Source organism: Hyperoodon ampullatus (assembly GCF_949752795.1).
Source record: "Hyperoodon ampullatus genome assembly, chromosome: 2".
In the NCBI taxonomy this organism is placed as follows: domain Eukaryota; kingdom Metazoa; phylum Chordata; class Mammalia; order Artiodactyla; family Ziphiidae; genus Hyperoodon; species Hyperoodon ampullatus.
In genome coordinates, this window is record NC_136915.1 from 24,017,102 (window position 1) to 24,038,399 (window position 21,298).

The window sequence follows — 21,298 nt, forward strand, 5'->3', positions numbered from 1 at the left end:
AACACCAACCATCCACTTCAGGGGCCGCCCAGGGCTGAAGATTCGACACGATCCCTGTTTAAACCATTCCCATCATCTCCTCTGCCCTGAGACGGGCCGGCAGTGTTGGGGTGCCTCCGGGTGCCTCCCCAGGCTCTGTTCTTCACCGGCCATCACCTCTGTCACCCTTGTCCCGGGCTCCCCATGCCTGATGAATCCTCACTAGCCGCACCTTTTGCAGGCCTGGGAGGGGTGCGATGGGAGGAGCTGCCCTGGGTGCCGCGTTTCCACTGCTTGGGGGTCAGGGCCTTCCAGGAAGCAAGGATGGCCCCAGGCAGTCCCCTTAATACTAGTTTCCCTGGTGTTCAAATCCCTTTGTGATCAGTTTGCTTGAAACTCAACCCTCGCTACTTTGCCCTCAATGTAGCCCTAATTTGAATGTTTTATTTTGGGGGAGCAGTATGGGTATTTTATTTTCAAAAATTGTGCTGTGTTTGGGCCTTTTAAGAATTAAAAATACCCCAATTCATCTAGCAATCCTCTGATTTATCTTTTAATACATATTATTTTCGTAATAGTTGATGTCCGATGGGATTGTTTTCTTTTTTGGGTAATTTGTCTGTTTTATCTCCTTTTTTCTTTTACAAATATATTTCTTGCTTTTTTTATGATTGCAAAAATACAATTCATTATTAGACTTTCAGACAGCACGGAGATACCTAATATATAAAGTGTAAGGTCCCGGCTGTCGCACCTGCTGGAGATGACAGTTGTCCCAGATGTGCTTCTAGACACCCTCTGCCTTGTTTTGAGTTTGTTTAAACAGTTCATTTGTACAGTTCCTAAACTTAAGTGGAATATTAGGCCCACAGAAGGCAGTGGATGTACTCAGCCCTAGCGCCCCCCTTAGGAGGGGGATGAATATAGGTCATTGTATCAATACTTTACATCTCAGTCTCCACAAAACACACTACTCATTAAGTTATTGTCAGACTCTTACGAAATGCCCTGAGGAGACTTGGCTTAAGTAATCTTCAAATGTCCATTAACAAGAGTGTCATTGGCTGAGCACCTGCTCTGTGCCAGGCACCTCAGGCATATCATGCCATCCTTATCACACTCTGCAAGGTTGGGACCTGCATTTGGCAGACGAGAAAATTGAGGCTTAGAAATGTTGAGTGGCTGACGCATGGCCCCACGGCTCTGGATTAGCTCAGACCCAGCCTGAGCCCTCCACCCTTAGAGGAGACCCTGGATCTCTCCCTTCGGGGGCATTGGGATGCCCTGGGGTCTTGTCCACCGTGCAAGTCGTCAGTCTCCCAGCTCCACCCACTCAGAGATGCCAGGGAAGGGTGGGTGTCTGCCACTCAGAGGCGCCAGGGAGGGCTGGGAGCAGGCCCCTAGGACATGCTGATGGCCCAGAGTGTAAAGACCTCTGCTCTCTAATCCTGGTCTCTGAAGCGGGTGTGCTCAAGGTGTCTCCTTATCTTCCTTTAACATCTGATCATTTAAATCTTTCCATTTCACTGTCCTCTGTGTGATATAATTGTGTAATACATGTATGCAGTTAAAAAGTTAATATGCAGATATTGAAGGCCATCTGTCTAAAACCTTGTTCAGTTGTTTGCTGTATACTGACTAGCAATTGGGTGCTGGCAGTGTGCTGGGCACTGGAGGGACAGAGATGGGTGAATCAGAAGAGACCCTGGCTCTCTCACGTGAGATTCTCAGGCAAACCGGTTTTAGGTGGAGTAGCCTGTTCCCCGCTTGACTAAGGCTGGGGGTGGAGGGCAGCACTGGCAGCACCTCTGCTGGGTGCCCCTCTGACCCCAGATGCCCAGCAGCTCCCCTGAGGACTTGAAGCAGAGGCAGTGGCTGGGGAGATGGCAGGAGGGAATTAGGCTAGACCCAGAGAGGTTCCAGTAGTGAGGGCTGAATGACTCTGGGAGGCTTTTCGTTATTGGTAACGTTGACTGTGTTTTGGTCATTTTCATGGGAACGTGTAGGCATACAACATGTGCATGTCTTGCTATTATCCTCATATTCTGGAGGAGAACAGAGGCTTACAGAGCCTGGCTACTCAGAGTGTGTTTTGAAGCCCAGCCTTGGCACCACCTGGGATCTGGTTGGAAACGCACAATCCTGGGCCCTGCCCCAGACCTTCTGAATCTGAATCTGCCTTTTAACAAGATCTCCAGGAGATTGGCACAGTAAAGGCTGAGAAGAGCCCACTTAGTGCCTGGAATCACACAGCTGCTCCGTGGTAGAGTTGCAACAGAGACCCAGGTCAACTTGACCCAAGACTCAGTTTCTTGACCCCTGTTGTAAACCACTGTCTGCCCAGGAATTCTTTTTTTTTTTTTTTTTGCGGTACACGGGCCTCTCACTGCTGTGGCCTCTCCCGTTGCGGAGCACAGGCTCTGGACGCGCAGGCTCAGCGGCCATGGCTCATGGGCCCAGCCGCTCCACGGCATGTGGGATCTTCCCGGAGCGGGGCACGAACCCGTGTCCCCTGCATTGGCAGGCAGACTCTCAACCACTGCGCCACCAGGGAAGCCCTGCCCAGGAATTCTTGACATTCACACCATTTAGATCTCCAGGAATTCTTGACATTCACACCATTTAGATATTCAGGGGTACTCATTGGCCTTTAAAGTAGTAGTAATAGTAATGGCTGTTATTGATTAAGTACTGGCTTAGTGCTTGCCATGGTGCCAAGCCCTTGGCATATGTAACTCTATTTACTCCTCACAAGAGTCCAAGGAAGTAAATGCTATAAATATTCCCATTTTATAGATGTGAAAATACAGGCATAGAGAAGTAAAGGGATTTGCCCAAGGGCACATACTTAGCAAGAGCTATGCAGAGCAGGGATTTGAACTCTGTCAGTCTGACTCCAGGGCCCCTTGGGCCTGGGAAGCCCACGGGGCCAGAGGATTTGCTGGGAGCTGTATTGAGGGTGTGAACTTGAGGCAGGTGGCCGAGCTTGGTTGTTTCTCTTGCACCGGCCCTGCAGTACTTCTTACCTATCCCGTGTTGCCTACATTGATTCCCTGGGTGTCTCCTGTGGGCAGGACCTCATGGGTGGCTAAGGCCCCAGGGTAGGAGTGGAGTCTGGCTGGTTCCACTTCTCAGCCTGAGGGCTCTGGGGATGGAGGACGAAGTAGATCTTGGCCTCTCTTTTGTGGGAAGTAATGTAGGTAAAGTGCTTAGCACAGTATGTGACCATAATAGGACCTCAAAAATGTATTATTATTTTAATAAATAATTATTTTAATTATTTGTTATTGTTTTTATTATTGATTTCAAATATTTTAAAACACATTTTATCTAAGGGCCATGAGCAACTCCTGTGCTCATTTGCTCCTAACCTGAAGCCTTCCTCTGGCCACCCAAGCTCTGGGTGACTGGGGTAGTCGGGAGGGACATTGCCCATTCTGGTTGCCCTGAGTGGGGGGCTGGGATAGCTGACGAGACCCAGCCTAGGATCTGGGATTGCTTAGGGTCTCTGGGGCTTTAGGAACAGGGCAGGGTCACCCCGCAATTTATTTGTCTTCAAACAGCAGCCAGGTTGTAAGCAGATTGTGGATAATTATCCCCAGTTTAGGAATGGGGAGACCCTCTAGGCCCATAAAGGAGTTGTGTCCTCCCTAGGGTCACATAGCAAAGATGGGTTTAAACCTAAGACACTGGTGTCTAAGCTGTACGTCCTTCCTTACTTGGGGACTGGGAGGACAGGGTCACCCTGGTCAGGAGGGTGGGACAGTTCCCTGGGGGGTGTGTGCAGCTTCTGGGAGAGGAGGGCATAGGGGGCCTGAGCAAGTGAGGGGCTGCTCCCTGGGGTCTTAACACACCCTCTTCTCCTCTTCCAGGGTTACCACAGGTCGAACCACTTCATAGCCACTCAAGGTACCTGGCATCTCCGCCCATGTGCCCCTCAGTGTGCTGAGTGCCCTCTGCCTGCCTTCCTGCCTTCCCTGCTTATCTGCCTGCCTCCCATCTGTCTCTCTGTCTGTCTGAGCCCCACTCTCTGACTGAGTGTCTGGAATCTGGCCATCCGTCTCCGCCCCCTCTTTGTGTTTTTGTTTCCCTGATGTGCACCATCCATTTGTAGCTCCTGGTCCAGCTGTCCTGTCTGCATGCAAAAGGGCCAGCCAGACTCGGTCCTCACGGGTGTGGATTGTGCCTCTTGGTCTGGGGGCCCCCTGGGTCCCTCTGGCTGCGTCTTCCCGCCCAGCTGTCCATCTGTCCATCCCGCCTGGAGACTTGTGCCGTGGCCCTCTAGCTCTGCTTCTTGAGTTGCGCTCGGGATGAGGGGGGTCTCCAGGCAGGCCCTCCCTGATAATGCCCACCCCCAGGGCCCAACAGGCATGAGTTGGCTGTTGGTGGGGTGTGTGTGGCGTGAGCACGAAGCCCCCATTTGGGGCTCAGGTGTCTCCTGGCCTGGGGTGGTGGTGCGGGGCAGCCATGTGCTGGGCCTGGGTGGAGACCTGGCCTCAGGGACAAGCACCCTCTGTGCCCCCAGGGCCGAAGCCCGAGATGGTCTATGACTTCTGGCGCATGGTGTGGCAGGAGCACTGTTCCAGCATTGTCATGATCACCAAGCTGGTGGAGGTGGGCAGGGTAAGTGGGGCTGTGGGGGACAGGTGTGGCGGGCCAGGAGGCAGTGAAGAGCCCGCTGAGCCTGCCCCGCGGGGACTCCAGGTGAAATGCTCGCGATACTGGCCAGAGGACTCGGACATGTACGGGGACATCAAGATCACGCTGGTGAAGACGGAGATCCTAGCGGAGTATGTCGTGCGCAGCTTTGCCCTGGAGCGGGTGAGTCTCCTGTCGTCACGGGGCCCTTCCCAGGCTGCCTGCGAGGTGGGGCAGAGTCCACCTCCCCCAGCCCAGGAGTGGAGGGTGGGAAGGGCCCCGCTGCCTGCCCAGCAAGGCAGCTACTCGGTAACTTCTGGGAGCACCGTGGACGGGTGGAAAGGTGGCCGTCTTTGCTGGCGACTCCGAGAGGAAGTTGAGGCAATGAGGATGATGAGGGTCGCAGCCCAGGTGCCGGTCCTGTTCTGTGCTGGGCTCTGTGCTAAGCCCGTTGCACATATTGTTTCATCCCTGCAAAGCTCTGTGGGATTAGGCCTTTGCCCTTAGACCCATTTTACAGTTAGGGAAAGTGAGGCTCAGAGTGGTTACGTCACTCATGAAAAGCCACAGGGTCAGGGATGACCAGGTCTTCCTAATCATGGTCCCACTTGATCGTCTGTAAAATCCTCAGAAGAAAGATAGTTTTTCCCCTTTGAACTAAGACCTGGAGAGTCAAAATGATCTCCTAGGGCTGTTGTGTAACCCAGGCGGTAGAGGTGGGTGACTAATAACACAGGTTTGGCATCAGGAAGATCCCAGCCCAACTCCTGCATAATATCTGTCTCGTCTAACTTCGGGCAAGTGGTTTCTCCTCTTTCGAGCCTTAGTTTGTTCACCTGTACAATGAATCATTAATACCCACCTCATAAATCTCATTGGGGTGAACTGAGTTCTTGCGGTGAGACGCTCACCCCAGTGCCCGGCACACAGCAAGTGTCTGACAAACGCCAGCAGGGACTCTGACTGTTACTGCTCTTGTCTCCCCAGAGAGGCTACTCTGCCCGCCACGAGGTCCGCCAGTTCCACTTCACAGCGTGGCCGGAGCACGGCGTCCCCTACCACGCCACGGGGCTGCTGGCCTTCATCCGGCGCGTGAAGGCCTCCACGCCCCCTGATGCTGGGCCCATTGTCATCCACTGCAGGTGGGGTGCCGGGAAGCCCAGGGAGAAGAGGGGCGGGGAATGGGGCTGTTGGAGGTCCCTAAACGAGACTGGGCTTGGGTCCTTCCTGCTTAGAGACAGAGGACAGGGGAGAATGACCACCAGGGGCTTTTGCCCTTTGAGCTTTGGCTTTGGGGTTGGCACCCTCGTGTGCTCCCCAAGACCTGGGGAGGCCCTTCTCTCAGATGCCGAGGGGGCACTGGAGACATGGAGGGGGTGAGGGGTTGGCGAGGCACCAGGCAGGACTGAGATCCATTTGCTTCCTTTGAGCAAGTGTGCCCCTGGAGCCACCTTCTGGTCTGTACCCCCCTCCTCCCTTCCAGAGCAATCACTATCCTGACTTCTAAACCATAGATTCATTTTGCATGCTTTTGAACTTTGTATAAATGGAACCATACATCAGGTGCACTTTGGAATCTGACTTTCCTTTAACCTTATGTTTATAAGGTTCATCCATATTGTATCCGATTCCACTGGGTGAATAAACCACAATGTGTTTATCCACTCTGCTATGGATAGGCATTTCCAGCTTTGAGCTATTATGAATAGTGCTACTAAGGACATTCTATTACATGTCTTTTGGCCGACACACACACACCTTCCAGGGAGGCATGTACGTAGGAGTGGAATTGCCCTGTGTGAATGTTCAGCCTTACTAGGTACTACAAACAGTTTTCCAAAGTCGTTACACTAATTCAAGCCCCCAGCAGCGGCGTACGGGAGACCCGGTGGCTGTGTGTCTTGGCCGACACTTTGCTACTGCCATTTTCAAGCTTGAGATCTTGGTGTCATCTTTGTCCTCCCCCCTCCTCTCAACTCTGCTCAACCTGGTGCTGAATGTGAGGATCCCAGAGTGGGGTCTGACCCAGCCCAGCTCGCAAGGAGCTCCCAGTTGGTGAGGGAGACAACCACATAAACAATGACCATGGAGCAGGAAGGAAGGTTTTGATAAAAGTCCACCCAAATTGCTCTGGGAGCTCAAAAGCATGACATCTGCTGGAGGATCCACTGAGTATGTGAGTGGGTTTGAGTGCCTAGGGCTTTGAAGGATGTGCAGGAGATTTTGGGACATCCAGGAGACCAGAACATTCTTGGATTAATGTTCTCTGAGTAGCACCTTTGTTCCTCTTCCCCAGTCACAGCTGCTAAGTTGGGCTGGTTTCACATCTGCATTTTCCTTACCCTTTCTCTCCTCTCCTTCCCCAAGGCCTAGCCTCCCCCTGCCCCACCCCCGTCCTCTATCACATTCCACCGGAACTCTTCTGAGCAGCCTTGTCCCTGGCTCCTCCTGTATCCCCCATCCCCTGTGTGGTGTAGATACGGCCAGGGGCCCCAGGCACCCTCTTCTCTTCTTCTGCTTGGTCCCGGGCTTCCTCCCCAAGGCCCTGACCTGGCCTGGGCCGCTGTCTCCCCAGCGCGGGCACTGGCCGCACAGGTTGCTACATCGTTCTGGATGTGATGCTGGACATGGCGGAGTGTGAGGGCGTCGTGGACATTTACAACTGCGTGAAGACCCTCTGCTCCCGGCGTGTCAACATGATCCAGACTGAGGTGGGGTTGCAGCCCTCTCCCCACTTCCCCTCCCGCAGGAGTGTCCCTCGTGCAGGAGCTCGAAGCCGGTGGAGTGGGTCAGAAGGGTGTCCTAGGATGTCCCCTTGTTCTTTCCCATCCCTGAACTTGGCCGGCCAGCCTCTTAGGGCTTTCCCAAACTCAGCTCCACTGTGTTCAGTTGGGTGAGGTCAGACAGCACTGCGCCAAGGTCATAGGTTCTACAGTCAAGTCATCATGCTTACTGGGTTTGTCTCCTCACTAGACGTGTGACCCCGGGCTGTCCCCTCACCTTCAGAGCTTCTCGTAGGGTTATTATGGGGATGAAATATGGGATAAGTGAGCAAACATCCCTGAAGGTTGTTTCAGGTACAGTGGGTCCAACCTGTAGTAACAGGTGGTTGGACTCCACCTCAGAGCAACCCGGCCTCAAACATGAGCTTGCCTCCCCCCTCAACCCTAAAATCTCTAACTTCTGCTCGCCTCCTGGTTCCTCCTATTCTCATCTCCTGCTCCAGGAGCAGTACATCTTCATCCATGATGCAATCCTGGAGGCCTGCCTGTGTGGGGAGACCACCATCCCTGTCAGCGAATTCAAGGCCACCTACAAGGAGATGATCCGCATTGACCCTCAGAGTAATTCCTCCCAGCTGCGGGAGGAGTTCCAGGTGGGGCATGAGTGTATGTGTATAGGTGTGGTTTGTGAGTATGTGAGTGTGTGTGTGTGTGTGTTTGTGTGTATGTGTGTGTGTGTGTAGTATTGGGAGGTCCTCAGTGCTGTAGGAGTCACCGAGGGCCAAGCAGGATGCACAGAGCTGGGTTACTAGGAAGGACTTAGAGACAGTGGAGGAGGTGGTGCATCCAAGAAATTAAGAGCCCAGGCTTTGAAGTCAGATAAACCTGGGTTCAAATCCTGGCTTACCTAGTTAAGAGCTGTGAATAACCTTGAACCAATCACTTTACCTCTCTAAACCACAGTTTTCTTACCCAGAAAAGAAAGATAGTTAATATTGTTCTTGCAGTCTTTGTAGTCATTAGGATTCTTTTGGTTGCCAGTGATAAAAGTCCAGCTCAGTGGCTCTTGTAACTGAAAAGTCTGAGGATGGTGCAGCTTTAGTTATGGCTGGATCCAGGGGTTCGAATGATGATGCCAAGATTTAGTCTGTGTCCATTTTTGGTTCTGCTTTCTTCTGTTTTTGGCTTCATTCTCAGACCCACACTCTGGCCCCTCACGGTGCCAGGCTTACGTTATCTTTGCTGTCAGAAGACTCTGGAAGAGGGCGCTTTGCGTTCCCAACAGCCCCAATAGAAGTCCCAACCAGAATCTCACGTGCCCATTTCTGAGCTGATCACTGGGACCAGAGAGATAGAGCACACTGATCAGCCTAGGCCTGGTTCTGGGGGCAGGGCCAGTCTCACCATGTCACATGACTGAGATGGGAGAAGGCTGCTTCTCCAGAGAAGTTTGAGCATGGTCACTGGGTACAGAGAGACCCCAGATGTCCTTTCTACTCCAAGGTTCCCGTGAGGGTTCGGTGGTACATGCCGGGTGCCTGGTGCTCTAGGACCGGCATAGAGTGATGTCACAGGAAATGTTCTCTGTGATTCCTGGAGAAGGATGTTGAGCCCTGAGAACCGTGAGCCCTGAGATTCCCTGATAGGGAGCCCCAAGAACAAGAGAAGAAATGGAGACCCTGCGAATCAGGGTGCATGAGGCATGAAGGCAGGAGGGTAGGGGAGGTGACTTGCTGTTGTGCCAGGTGTCCCTTGACAGGGCCATGATGGAGGAAGGTGACCACCTGTGTCAGGTCCCTGGAGTCTGCTTTGTGGAAGATGTGGGGTTTCAGGGCTTAGCTCCTTGCAAGCACCTGGTAATGATCCTTATGGCACCACCTGTGTATTGAAGGCTGTGCATGTGCCAGGCTTGATATTATCTCACTTATCCTCCCAGCAGCCCCTTGAGGTAGGCACATTATTATCCCATTTTACAGTTGAGGGAAAATGAGGCTGAGAGATACAGTAGCTTGTCTAAAGTTACATAGGTGCTGAGGAGGCAGACTCCAGTCTCCAGAGCTCTGTCCAGGCCCTGTGCATCCTGGAGACAGGGAACCTGTATCCCTCCCTCTCTCCCTTCCCTCTGGACCTCAGTTTCTCCATCCATTAAATGGGCCTAATAACCCAGCCCCCATCTCCTTCATGGGGCTGGGAGGAGGCCCCACAAACACAGGAGTCGCCTGCCTTTCCTCTCCCCACTCCTTGTAGACGCTGAACTCGGTCACGCCGCCGCTGGATGTGGAGGAGTGCAGCATCGCCCTGCTGCCCCGGAACCGGGACAAGAACCGCAGCATGGACGTCCTGCCGCCTGACCGCTGCCTGCCCTTCCTCATCTCCACCGACGGGGACCCCAACAATTACATCAACGCAGCTCTGACAGATGTGAGGGCACGGGGGTGGGGTGGGCTCTGGGACTCTCCCACCCAGCAGCACCTGGGAAGGTCCAGGAGCCAGGGGGGACAGAGCTGAGGGCTCTGATTAGGGGGACCCTCTGCCTTTCTTGGGACCAGGCCCATTGTGTGGTCCTCCTTCCCCCAAGGATCTTCCATTCAGGGCACTTAAGCCAGTGCTCCCCCTCAGGTATTACCCCTGGCCTGAATAGAAGTCTGGGTGGTGGAGTTCAGACAGGGCTGTCTCCAGGGTCAGGCCCAGCAGAGCCTGGGGTAGGATGAGTAATTCGAGGGCTTTGACTGGGGAGGCTGGGAGGGTTTGGGGTTGGGACTTGAGATTTGATATCTGGAGCCAGGCGAGCTTGTCTTGGGGTGGTCGAGCTAGAGCCTGCCCAGGACCTGGCCTGGAGTAGTGACTTGTTCCCTGGGCCCAGCCTGGCCATGGTCTGAGGGCTCAGGAGCTGTTTAGGAGCCCCTTCCCTTGCTCCCAGCTCAGGGGGCTCCACCACCTTTATTGGGCATTGCAAGCAGAACAGGGGCTTTAGGGTCCAGTGAATAACTCCCAGGTGCTGCTACCTGAGGGGGATGAGTCTGGGAGTGTCCCCTCACTCCTTCCCAAACTGGACCCAGTTGAGAGAGAGGTGTAGGAGCCAGACAGGTGGAGGTAAAATGTTACCGTTTTAAGAAAGCCAGTGACACGGGAGAGTGTGACTTCAGCAATGTGGCGAAGTGCACTGGCTGCTCCTTCACCCCTCAGGCAGGCAGACCGGTCCTCCTGGCCACAGCTGTCCAGCCTCAATGCCCCCTACATCAGGGATAGGCCTTTCCTGTGGCAGGGAGCGGTAGCAGTTGAATGCACACCTCTGAGGCCGGGCTGGCCTGCAAAAAAGCAGGGAAGGGGCCGAGCTGAGTGCGCTCGGTCCTCATCCCAAACTCGCCCATGGGAGGAGTGCATGAAGGTGGGCCGAGGCCAGGTGTGTCACCACTGGACGTCCCTCCACGTGGAAATGAGAGCCGTGGGGAGGGAGGTTCCCCTACAGCAGGGGCGAGGGAGATGGGCCTTTCTTGGCCCAGTTCCTGGCCAGGGCCCCTTGGCATGCAGGTGCAGGGGACAGTGGGGTTTCTCTAAGGAGGGAAAGCTCCCACACTTGCTTCCCAGATGGAGCGAGCTGAAGGCAAGTGGGGGAGCGGCCCCAGCCACTGAAGGGAGTGAAGGGAGAGAGGGCCGGGGCCCTGGAGAGGTGGCAGAGGGTGCTGGCGAGCTTTGGATGGGGACGTAGGAATCTGTGGCCTCCCTCTCAGCTTGCTCTTTGGCCTCAGTGTGCCCATCTGCACATGGGGAGATGGAAAGGAGGCTCTCTGAGGTCCTGAGAGTCTCTGAACTGGAGAGGGTCACACTGGCTCCCTGGCCTTGGATGGGAATGGGCGAGTAAGGGGGCAAAGCTTCCCTGGGGCCATGATATCTCAAACACGTGATCCCAGCCATGCAAAGCCTTTTGCCTCATGAACCATGAGTCCCAGGAGCCAGGAGGCCCTGATGCTTAGGTTGTAGTGAGGTAATCTTGGGGCCAGCTGGGGTCTGCTGTGGGTGGTTAAGTCTGCAGGGAGCTCCACTGGGTGCCCAGGCCTGAGGTTTAGAGTCTGGCTGGGCCTGGCCTTCAGGAACTGGCAATCAGGAAGCCTTCAGTGAGTCCTGGGGAGGGGATTGGAAGAGAAGAGCATCAGGAGAGGGAGGGGGACATGGCACAGGTGGGTCAAGGCAGGGCACCAGGAGGAGACTTGGGGCTGGAGCACTGAAAGGGATGAAGGCTGGTGCCAGCCCACCTGGTGGGGCAAGGTTGAGAGCAGGGAACAGAGTCAGTACCGGTCACTGGTCTGGGGTCCTGGGTTGGGGTCTCAGACCTTTTATCCGTGAAGTTGGAAGGGACCTAGCTATTATCTAGTCAAAAATATTTATTGAACTCCTACAAAGTTCTGGGCACAGGCCACACCCTGAAATCTCTGCCCTCCTGAACCTTGTATTTGGGGAATGGGTTGAGACAATCAACAAACAAATATGCAATGGAATGTCAGTCGCTGGTAATTTCTACAAAAACAACCAGGCAGAAAAAGTATTTAATGTGGGTCTTGGGGTATGTGTGTGGCAATTTTTAATGAGTTTGTAAGGAGGGCCACTTTGAAGAGGTGAAGTTAAGCAAAGACCAGAAAGAAGTGAGGGAGAGAGCCATGTATACACTTGGGAAATTTGTTCCTGGCAACAGGAATAGCAGGTGCGAAGGCACTGAGGCAGGGAGCAAGCTTGGCCAGCCTCTGCCTACCATACCCAAGCTCCCATTGCCACCCACTGGGAACCTTTTGCCGTTTAGCTCCTGGGGGCCATGGGCTTGGGCATTAGGGGTCTGAGGGCTCATCCCATCAACTCAGGCCTCAGTTGCTGGCCAGCCTCCAAATTGGGCCCCTAGAGGCAGCCTGGTCCTTTGGGGGCAGAGCTGTGGTGGGCAGGGCAGGAGGACAGTCTGTTGCAGAGGCTTGGCAATGTCGGGGCACTGAGTCCTGGTTTCCCTGCAGAGCTACACGCGGAGCGCAGCCTTCATCGTGACCCTGCACCCGCTGCAGGGCACCACGCCTGACTTCTGGCGGCTGGTCTACGACTACGGGTGCACCTCCGTCGTCATGCTCAACCAGCTGCACCAGTCCAACTCCGCCTGGGTGAGGGCCCCGCTGGCCGGGCAGGCTGGCTGCCTGCAGCCTAGGACCTCAGTGTATTCAAGGGCACGTCTCCAAAGTCAGTGGTTGGAACCCAGCTCTGCCACCTACTTGCTGAGTAGGGACCTTAGATATGTCCTACTTCCTCCCAGAGCCTCAGTATCCTTGTCTGTAAAACGAGGCTCAGACTAGAGAAAAATAGCTGTTCTTTATGGAGCATCTGATGTATGCCAGGGACTCTGCTTTGCACTTATGGGCTTCAGGTGAGAAAATTAAGACCCAGAGAGGTGAAGTGACTTCTCCAAGGTCACATAGCTGGGCAGTGGCAGAGCTGTGCCCCCTACCCTGGGCTGCCTCCTCCCAGAGCCTCTGCTTTTTCAGTCACTCAATGAAACTGCTCATGATGGGGGGGGCGCTTTGAGGCAGAGTAAACTTCCAGCCTCCTTACCTTCTGACTGTTTGATCTAGGGTAAGTTAATCTACCTCTCTGAGCCTCAGCTTCCTTCTCTGTGAAATGGGGACTATCACAGCACCTGTTCTCTCAGGGGTCATTGTCAGGACCATGTGAGATGTATGCTTAGCACTGTGTCATGCCCGGCACATAGCAGGTGCTCAGTGCATGGCAGGGGTGAAGATGATGAGGGTGACAGTCGCTTCTGAGGTTGGTCCAGACACTGGTCAGTGATTTCAGCCTAGGGGCAGCTACCCTCATTTCCTTTCAGGGCTCCCAAAGCTGGAACTCCTGGGAGGTACAGATGCCCAGCCTTCCACCCTGCATGACCATCTTCTCTAGATCTCTGGGCCCCCGCTCTCCCCAGGTCCCCATCCCAGGAGACCCAGGAAGATTTGCTGTAAAATGAGCATGACAGCCTCTTAATGGCTGCCTGGGGAAGATTGTTAACTGGGTTCTTTGCAAGTCAGGCACTTGGTATAAATGACCTAGAACTGCAGGGTAATGGGCTCCAGCACCTGGACAGGGAATCCCATGTGGCAAGGACCTGCCCTTGCTCAGATGGAGGTGAGGGACCCATAGGGAGTCTCACACAGATGTCATTCACTGGTCATCCATTTGCTCATTCATGCAACCACCTTTCCTCATGGGCCACTCCCTGTCAGCCTGGTGGGGAGACAGAAGAACACACGGCCCCTCCCAGATCTCACGGTCCAGGGGTAAGCAGGTACAAAAGCTGATCATGACAGCAGAGGGAGGGGGCTATCGTGGAGCTGGCACAGGGACACACAGGAGCCTGGGGGGATGATGGATCAGGGAGGGCTTCCTGGAGGAGGTAATATCTGAGCTGAGAAGTGTCGGAAGGGTAGAGTTAACTAGGTGAAGAGGTGGGAGATGAGTGATCCATGGAGAGGGAACAGCATGTGTAAAGGCCTGGATGCAAGGAGTTGCCAGTCCCCCAGGCAAAGGAGGAAGGTAGTGTCCTCTTTTCGTGGTCAGAGAGGGAGGCAGATGGAGCATGGTGTTGTCTGGGAGGAGCCTAGGCACCATTTCACAGATGGAGAAACTGAGGCCCAGAGAAAGGAAGAGCCTTGCTAGAAGGCTGCTGGAAGCTGGGGCCTTGGACCAGCTGCCCAGAGGACCCGTGTATGTACGTGTGTGGGGGCTGCTTCTCCTGTGTCCTTCCACTGTCTTGAGTCTGTGGCCTGGAGGGGGTACATTTAGGACCCTGACTGCACGGAGGGATCTTGGGGCAGGAGTTGGGGTGCTGAGCTGTGTTGCAGCACAGGGACACCTCACGCCTGTGAGCTGATGCTGGAGGGCCGAGGCAGCAAGAGAGAGGGCCGTGGGGCAGGGGTGCTGGCGTGGGTGGGGGTGATCTGAGGCCTGTCCCTGGAAGAAGGCAACTTCGTGTAGGTGTGTGTGCTGGTGAGTGTGTTGGGTGTAGCTGTCTCGTGGCATGGCAGTGAGTGTCTGTGTACCACTATAAAGGGTTTGCCTCTGCTGACCTGAGTGTGTCAGTACAAACGCACTAGGGCGGGCGTGCACTGCGGTCTGATGGGTGAGCGGTGGGATGTGGGGGGCACTGAAGGTGAGTCTGGAGTGAATGGTGGGCCCCGGGCAAGCATGTAAGTCTGGGGGTGGGTGTGGGTGGCAGCTGCCCAGCTGGCTCAGCTCAGCTCCGCTCCGTCCCCTCTGCCCGCACTCCCAGCCGTGCCCGCAGTACTGGCCTGAGCCGGGCCGGCAGCAGTATGGCCTCATGGAGGTGGAGTTCGTGTCAGGCACAGCGGACGAGGACTTGGTGACCCGCGTTTTCCGGGTGCAGAACATCTCTCGGGTGAGTGATCTGGGAGCTCCAGGATGAGAACCTGGGTGGGGGCTGAGTGGCTTTGAATGACCCTCTTGAGGTCCCCAGGGGGCCGTGCAACCCTTGGCACTCACGTCCCCTGGTTGATTACCTGCACCTTTAGCTGCAGGAGGGGCACCTGCTGGTGCGACACTTCCAGTTCCTGCGCTGGTCTGCGTACCGGGACACGCCGGACTCCAAAAAGGCCTTCCTGCACCTGTTGGCCGAGGTGGACAGGTGGCAGGCGGAGAGCGGGGACGGGCGCACCGTCGTACACTGCCTGTGAGTGCCGGCCCTCCCTCGGCTGGGAGGAGGGCTCAGGGCCCCATGGGACCGGGGCAGAGGCCAGTGTGAGAGAGGGCCTCAGGGCTGTGGCACCCAAACCCTGAGCTCCTACACAGCGCAGCTTGGACTCTGCCCAGCCGGGCGAGGCTGGCCCAGTCACTTTCCAGAGTGTGGACTCAATCCTGAACACCCGCCCAGTACCCTCTGTGTGATGTTTGACTTTGCCAATTTAATTAGAGAGAGTCTTGTCAGAATAGTTAGTTTAGCCCATGATACGGTAATATACTTTTCAAATCAGCGGAATTCTGGTCTTTGTTCATGGCTGCATGCATGTAGCTTTTTTCATTCATTCATTCACATGCCTCATTCACAGATTCATTTATTCACTCACGTCTGGGTGCAGTCACTTCTTTGCCTCCCACTTTTTTCATGCTTTCAGCACTTACCCTTCCCTGTGTCAGGCTGGGCACATGGGGGGCAGGGGCAGGGAGCTGAGTCAGGCAGGGCCTGGCCCTCGAGGGCTTTTGGTTCTAGTGGGAGAGACCCCTTGAGAAGGGGACAGAGGGCCTAGTCCGTCCCCCATCTCCCACGAGGAACCCCACACCCCAGGTGACAGGGGACAGTGGAGGGAGAGGGCTGGGGACTGGGGGAATGGGAGGGTCTCCGTGTGAGAGGCCATGGGTTTGACTGGGAGTGTATCTGTGTTACTAGGGGTGGCTGGTGTTCCCAGTGTTTGTTTTCTCTCCTCCTCTCTGGGTGTTTGCTTGCTGCTCTGCAGCCCTCTTCTGTCGCTCGCTTTGTCTCAGTGTCTTTCTCCTGGAGTGTGTCTGGCCTCCTTTCTCTCGAATCTGCTCTGTTTCTCTTGGAAGCTCTGCCTTCCTAGATACCTTCCACTTTGGATGCTAGTCTTTTATCCCCTTAACCTTCTCTTCCTGCTGCTCGCCTCTGGGCTCCCTGACTGCTCCCATCTGGGTTCCCTGCCCCGCCCCTCCCTTCTGGATTCCCTGGCCCTGCCCTGCCCTTCACCCTTGAGTTCGCCCTACCCACCAAGCCCAACCCCAAATCTTTCGTGTCTCTCCTTTAGAAATGGGGGCGGCCGCAGCGGCACCTTCTGCGCCTGCGCCACAGTCCTGGAGATGATCCGCTGCCACAACCTGGTAGACGTTTTCTTTGCTGCCAAAATGCTTAGAAACTACAAACCCAATATGGTGGAGACCCTGGTGAGGCGCCATGTACCCCTTGCCCAGCCACTTCCAACTTCCCGGTCCACGCCCAGCACCCCTCTCCCTTATCTGGCCCCCACAGTTGGGCCTTGGGTTCTAGTCCCCTGGTGCCAAAATGTTACCCCCATTTCTCCCCTTCTCCCCATCGATGGGGCAGGGCTCATGCTTGCCCCTTTGCCCCAGTACTAGGGAGGGACCAGGCTGGTGATTCTTTCTCTCCCTCTCCCAGGATCAGTACCACTTCTGCTATGATGTGGCCCTGGAGTACCTGGAGGGACTGGAGTCAAGATAGCAGGGGCCCCTGGCCTGGGGCACCCACTGCGCACTCAGGGCCAGGCCACCATCCCGGACTGACAAGGAAGACCTGCGCCCCCAACTCTGCTCAGCTGTAGCCCTCACAGGGAAATTACCGGAGTGGGCGCTGGGCCATCCTGGTGCCCCCTTCCACTGTGGGCAGGGCCTTTCAGCACCTCTGTGGGTACGCTGCGGGCCAAGGAGGAGCTTAGCAAGACTGCAGCCCAGCCCACCTCCGCGGGGTCCTGCAGGCCTGCTGAGAGGCCTGGCGCTGCCCAGCAGAGTGACGGGCTCAGAACTGCCGGCTCTGGGAGACCCAGGCTCAAGCCCCTGGATTGCATCCCAGCCCTTGGCAGAGATGAGTGAGGCCCTGTAGAGCAAGTGCCAGGCCAGGGTTTCCACCCAGCTTGGCTGGACATGGGTAGAGAGTGCACTGGGGCTTGGCATCTAGCATCCCATCTGGCTCAGCCCCTGAGGGTCCTGGGGAGACTGGACTCTGCCCTGATTTGCCAGTGGGCACTTCAGACTCGTCCTCCCAGGGGGAACTTCAGCTCCCTCCTCCACCCGTTGCCTCCCTGCAGCCCGGGGGATATTTTGCTCATGATCCCCACCCCGCCTCCATTTCTGCTTCCCTGAATGTGCTCTGAGCTTCCCCGAACCAGGATCTGCCCATCCCTACCCTGTCCCATGTGGGGTCCCTTCCCTGCTTGACCCAATGTCTGCAGAATGAAGTCACCTCAGCCCCCACTGCCTATAACTTTCAGGCCTCACTGGCTGGGTCCTGCTCAGCCTGGGTCAGTGACAATCTGCAAGGCTGAATGACAGCCCCTGGGGTTGAGGTCCCTGTGGCTTCTGGTCAGGCTGCCCACTGGGATGCTATTAAATCAGGGGTGCTCAGTACCCCTAGAGTTTGGAGAAAGAAGGTATATTTTGGGATGGAGGATGTATGCTTTTTTTGTTTATTTTTTGATGAGGGGTGGGAAGTTCTCTTTAAAATGGGGCAAGCCACACCCCCATTCCGTGCCTCAATTTCCCCATCTGTAAACTGTAGATATGACTACTGACCTACCTCGCAGGGGGCTGTGGGGAGGCATAAGCTGATGTTTGTAAAGTGCTTTGTAAATAAACGTGCTCTCTGAATGCCACAGAGCAGCCTTATGTGTGTCTGGCCTGCCTGACTGGGGCCTTCTCACCTGCCCCCAACCTCCCAGTGCAGCGGGAGGGCCCTGGTCTGGCCTCAAATTTTCCATCCAGCAAATGGGGGGAGGAGCATGGACCAGGGCATCATTCAGGGGCCTTCCACTTGCAGAGCTGGTTCCAAGGGACCTTGGCTGTTGCTGTCTCCACCCAAGCCTCTGAAGCACTTACTCAGATGGGGCTTTATCCTGAGACCTCCGAGGGCCACAGAGCTGCCTCTCAACCCCTGGGGGCCTGGATCTAGGTTGAGCTCCTTTGTGTCCAGCATGGGAAGCTCAGGCTTCAGGGTCAGGCACATGGTCCCCACCATCTGTGAGACCCTGGGCAAATCAGCTGCCTCTCCTGGCCTTGGTTTCTCATCTGTAAAATGGGGACAGTTCTATCATGTTGAGATGAGGTAGTGGTTAAGTGCCTATATGGTGCCAGGTGTGTAGAAAGAGCAGACACATATCTGGTGGGGATGATTGTCCAGCTGCCTGAGTCCAGCCCATTCCCAGTCTCTGGCTTCCTCAGGGGGTGGAGTGGGAGGAGGAGTGCCCTGACTGGCAGGGACCTGAGTCACTCCTGGCTCTGTCACAGACTTGCCATAGGACTTGGTGAAGACAATTCCTGTTTCTGGGTCTCAGTTTCTTCATATGAAGACTGGCTCTGTGATGTACTGATTCTGTTCACACACTGGCTGACTCTGCCTCAGTTTCTCCATTGGTTAAAGGATATGACCCATTCTAACGACCTCGCAATTCAACATCCTTTAATCTGAATTAAACAATTTTTAGACAGTTATGATCCCATTTAGCTAAGGCACAAACTGACCCCCTCACACTCATTCTGAACTGACCACTAAACCTTACCTGATGGGCTGCAAATGTATGTCATAGATACTGGCCAAGCAATAGAGTATAACTTGCTTTGACCAACAGAATGTGGCAGAATTGGCATCAAGTGAGCTCTGGCTTCTAGACCTCAAGGGGCATTGCAGCTTTTGATTTTGCTCTCTTGGCACTCTGCCACGTAATGAAACCTATCTTGCCTACTGGGAGATTTGAGGGCATGTGGAGAAGAACCAACATGTGGTGAATGAGGCCATCTTAGTCCCTCCAGCCTGGCTGACCTGTCAGGTGAGTGTACTTATATGATTAAATGTAGCAGAAACTGCCCAACCAACTCCCATAATTGGAAGAGAGAATTGTTCTTTCTTTAAAGCCAGTAAGTTTGTTATGCAGCAAAAGCTAACTGATACATATGTGTTCTGTGCAGTGGGTCAGCGGCCCTGCTTCTCCCTCCATCAGGTGCTGAGTTCCTTAAGGGCAGGAAGTGTTTCCGTGTCCGTCTGAGTGTATCCACTTCTCAGCAAAGCACTGGACTTGGAGCTGATGCTCAGGAAATGTTGGTGTGAGGGAGGGAGGGAGGGTGGTGTGGTTCTGCCTGTCTGTCTGGCCTTACTTGACCTTTCAGAGGAGCTGGGAGGGTGGGTTGTATATTAGGAGAAGCACCAGCTCCAGAATCAATAAGCCAAGCTCCCACATCCCCCCAGCTGGTGACCTTGCTCAAGCCCCCGAACCACCCCAGGTTCAGTTTCTTAATCTAGAGAATGGACATAGCATTACCTACTTGCAGGATTGGTTGTGAAGTCTGGAGATAAAATGGTTTAAAAAGAACTAGCAGAGTCCCTGGTGACATTACTGGCCCTCAGTAAATGCCATCTCTTACCATAATACTGAAGTCTCTGGGGAGTAAACGTGCTCACCATGGCCTGTCGCTGAGCACCTGCAGGCTTTGTCTCTTACTTAATCCACACAACAGCTTTTCAAAGTAGGGGCCACTTCCCCTTCATTTTAGAGGTGAGGAGACGGAGGCTGAGGGAGGCATTTCCTCACCTAAAGTCACAGCCATTGCACGGCAGAGCCCGGACTTGAACTTGAACACACGCCGGGCTGACTCCAAAGCCCGGGCCTTTAACTGCTCTGCTCTGTGCCTGTCCGGGTGGCGTTGAAAGCCAAACGATCCCTTGATACAACACCAACTGGGTGATCTGTGGCCTGGGCGCTGATTTTCAAATGCTGTGCAATGTGTCAGAGGCAGTGGCCTCTCAGACAAGGCTGCCTGGAGCACAAGAAGACGAATGGTCCAGCCTGGCTCTGCCCAGGGCCACGGGCAGAGCAGATGTGGGGTAGAAGCCCCCGCCGGCCCCACTCCAGTAAATAGGATTTCCACAAGTACAGAGGGGCCAGGAGCTAAATATTTTTCTTTATTTCATAATAAATCTGGCTGTAGGAACCTGCCAAGGCAATTATTACTTCTCACAGCCTCTCCGCCGGGTGCTGATTGGCACATGTTATATATCCCGGGCACCCAGGAGATGGAGCCATGACTTTGACAGACGCTAAGGCCATTTGCAAGGCCCTAACTGAGAGCGGGGCCTGGCTGCTCCCCGTCACTGGGCTTCCGCTGAGCTCCCCCAGCAGCCTCTGCTGGACAGGGGCTTAATAGACACCCCCAGGGCTGAGGCCAGTGCAGAAATAACGGTGTCGTTATGTGGGCAGAACCTACCTTGTGATGTGGTGACATGAGCAGGGACGATGGTGTCCAAGGCTCTTGGTCCGTGGGCCTCCTACTCAGGGGCACTGAGACCGGTCCTGACCTTCAGTGAGACTCGGGGGCCTCATCCAAGAAATGGGAGAAGAAAGAACCAGAGGCTGTGGTGCTCCCAGGGCAGTGGGAGGCTGGGTGGTGTTGATGGAATTGGAGGGACCTATGGTTTCAACAGGTTCAGGCCAAGCGACGTCCTGCTGGTGAAGGACGAGAGCCTTGGACATGGTGATGTGAAAAAGCAGAGCTCCACGTCCTGGCTATTGTAAATAGTGCTGCAATGAACAACCTAAATGTCTGTCGAGAGATGAATGGATAAAGAAGATGTGGCACATATATACAATGGAATATTACTCAGCCATAAAGAGAAATGAAACTGAGTTATTTGTAGTGAGGTGGATGGACCTAGAGTCTGTCATATAGAGTGAAGTAAGTCAGAAAGGGAAAAACAAATACCATATGCTAACACATATATATGGAATCAACAAAAAATGGTACTGATGAACGTAGTGACAGGGCAAGAATAAAGACGTAGACAAAGAGAATGGACTTGAGGACATGGTTGGGGGGAGGGGGAAGCTGGGGTGAAGTGAGAGTAGCATCGACATTTATACACTACCAATTGTAGAATAGTTAGCTAGTGGGAAGCAGCAGCATAGCACAGGGAGATCAGCTTGGTGCTTTGCGATGACCTAGAGAGGTGGGATAAGGAGGGTGGGAGGGAGGCTCAAGAGGGAGGGGAGATGGGCATATATGTATGCATATGGCTGATTCACTTTGTTGTACAACAGAAACTAACACAGTATTGTGAAGCAATTATATGCCAATAAAGATCTATTAAAAAAAAAAAGCAAAAGAAGCTCTATTCAGCACTTAGAAGGCACAGGGCGAGTTGCCAAGTGCTCCTTGTGGATTGCCCTATCGTCCTCCGAGGAGGC

General features: G+C 54.4%; 1 protein-coding gene across 4 annotated transcripts in view; it reads left to right on the top strand.

Annotated features, from left to right (window-relative positions):
- PTPRU (protein tyrosine phosphatase receptor type U) overlaps window positions 1-17,715 on the top strand; it is a gene marked incomplete at its 5' end in the record, with an annotated part of 91,653 nt that extends 73,938 nt beyond the window's left edge. For 2 of the 4 annotated variants that reach the window (XM_079698287.1, XM_079698288.1), the window contains 12 exons: window positions 3,852-3,888; window positions 4,505-4,602; window positions 4,684-4,800; window positions 5,605-5,759; window positions 7,193-7,328; window positions 7,844-7,993; window positions 9,588-9,761; window positions 12,338-12,478; window positions 14,638-14,763; window positions 14,897-15,054; window positions 16,142-16,277; window positions 16,510-17,715. In XM_079698287.1, coding sequence (XP_079554413.1) covers window positions 3,852-3,888; window positions 4,505-4,602; window positions 4,684-4,800; window positions 5,605-5,759; window positions 7,193-7,328; window positions 7,844-7,993; window positions 9,588-9,761; window positions 12,338-12,478; window positions 14,638-14,763; window positions 14,897-15,054; window positions 16,142-16,277; window positions 16,510-16,572 — 1,491 coding nt within the window. In that variant the 3' untranslated portion in view covers window positions 16,573-17,715. The remainder of the gene's footprint in view (window positions 1-3,851; window positions 3,889-4,504; window positions 4,603-4,683; window positions 4,801-5,604; window positions 5,760-7,192; window positions 7,329-7,843; window positions 7,994-9,587; window positions 9,762-12,337; window positions 12,479-14,637; window positions 14,764-14,896; window positions 15,055-16,141; window positions 16,278-16,509) is intronic. The other 2 variants (XM_079698290.1, XM_079698289.1) reach the window with 2 other exon arrangements.
- Window positions 17,716-21,298: the final 3,583 nt, after the last annotated feature.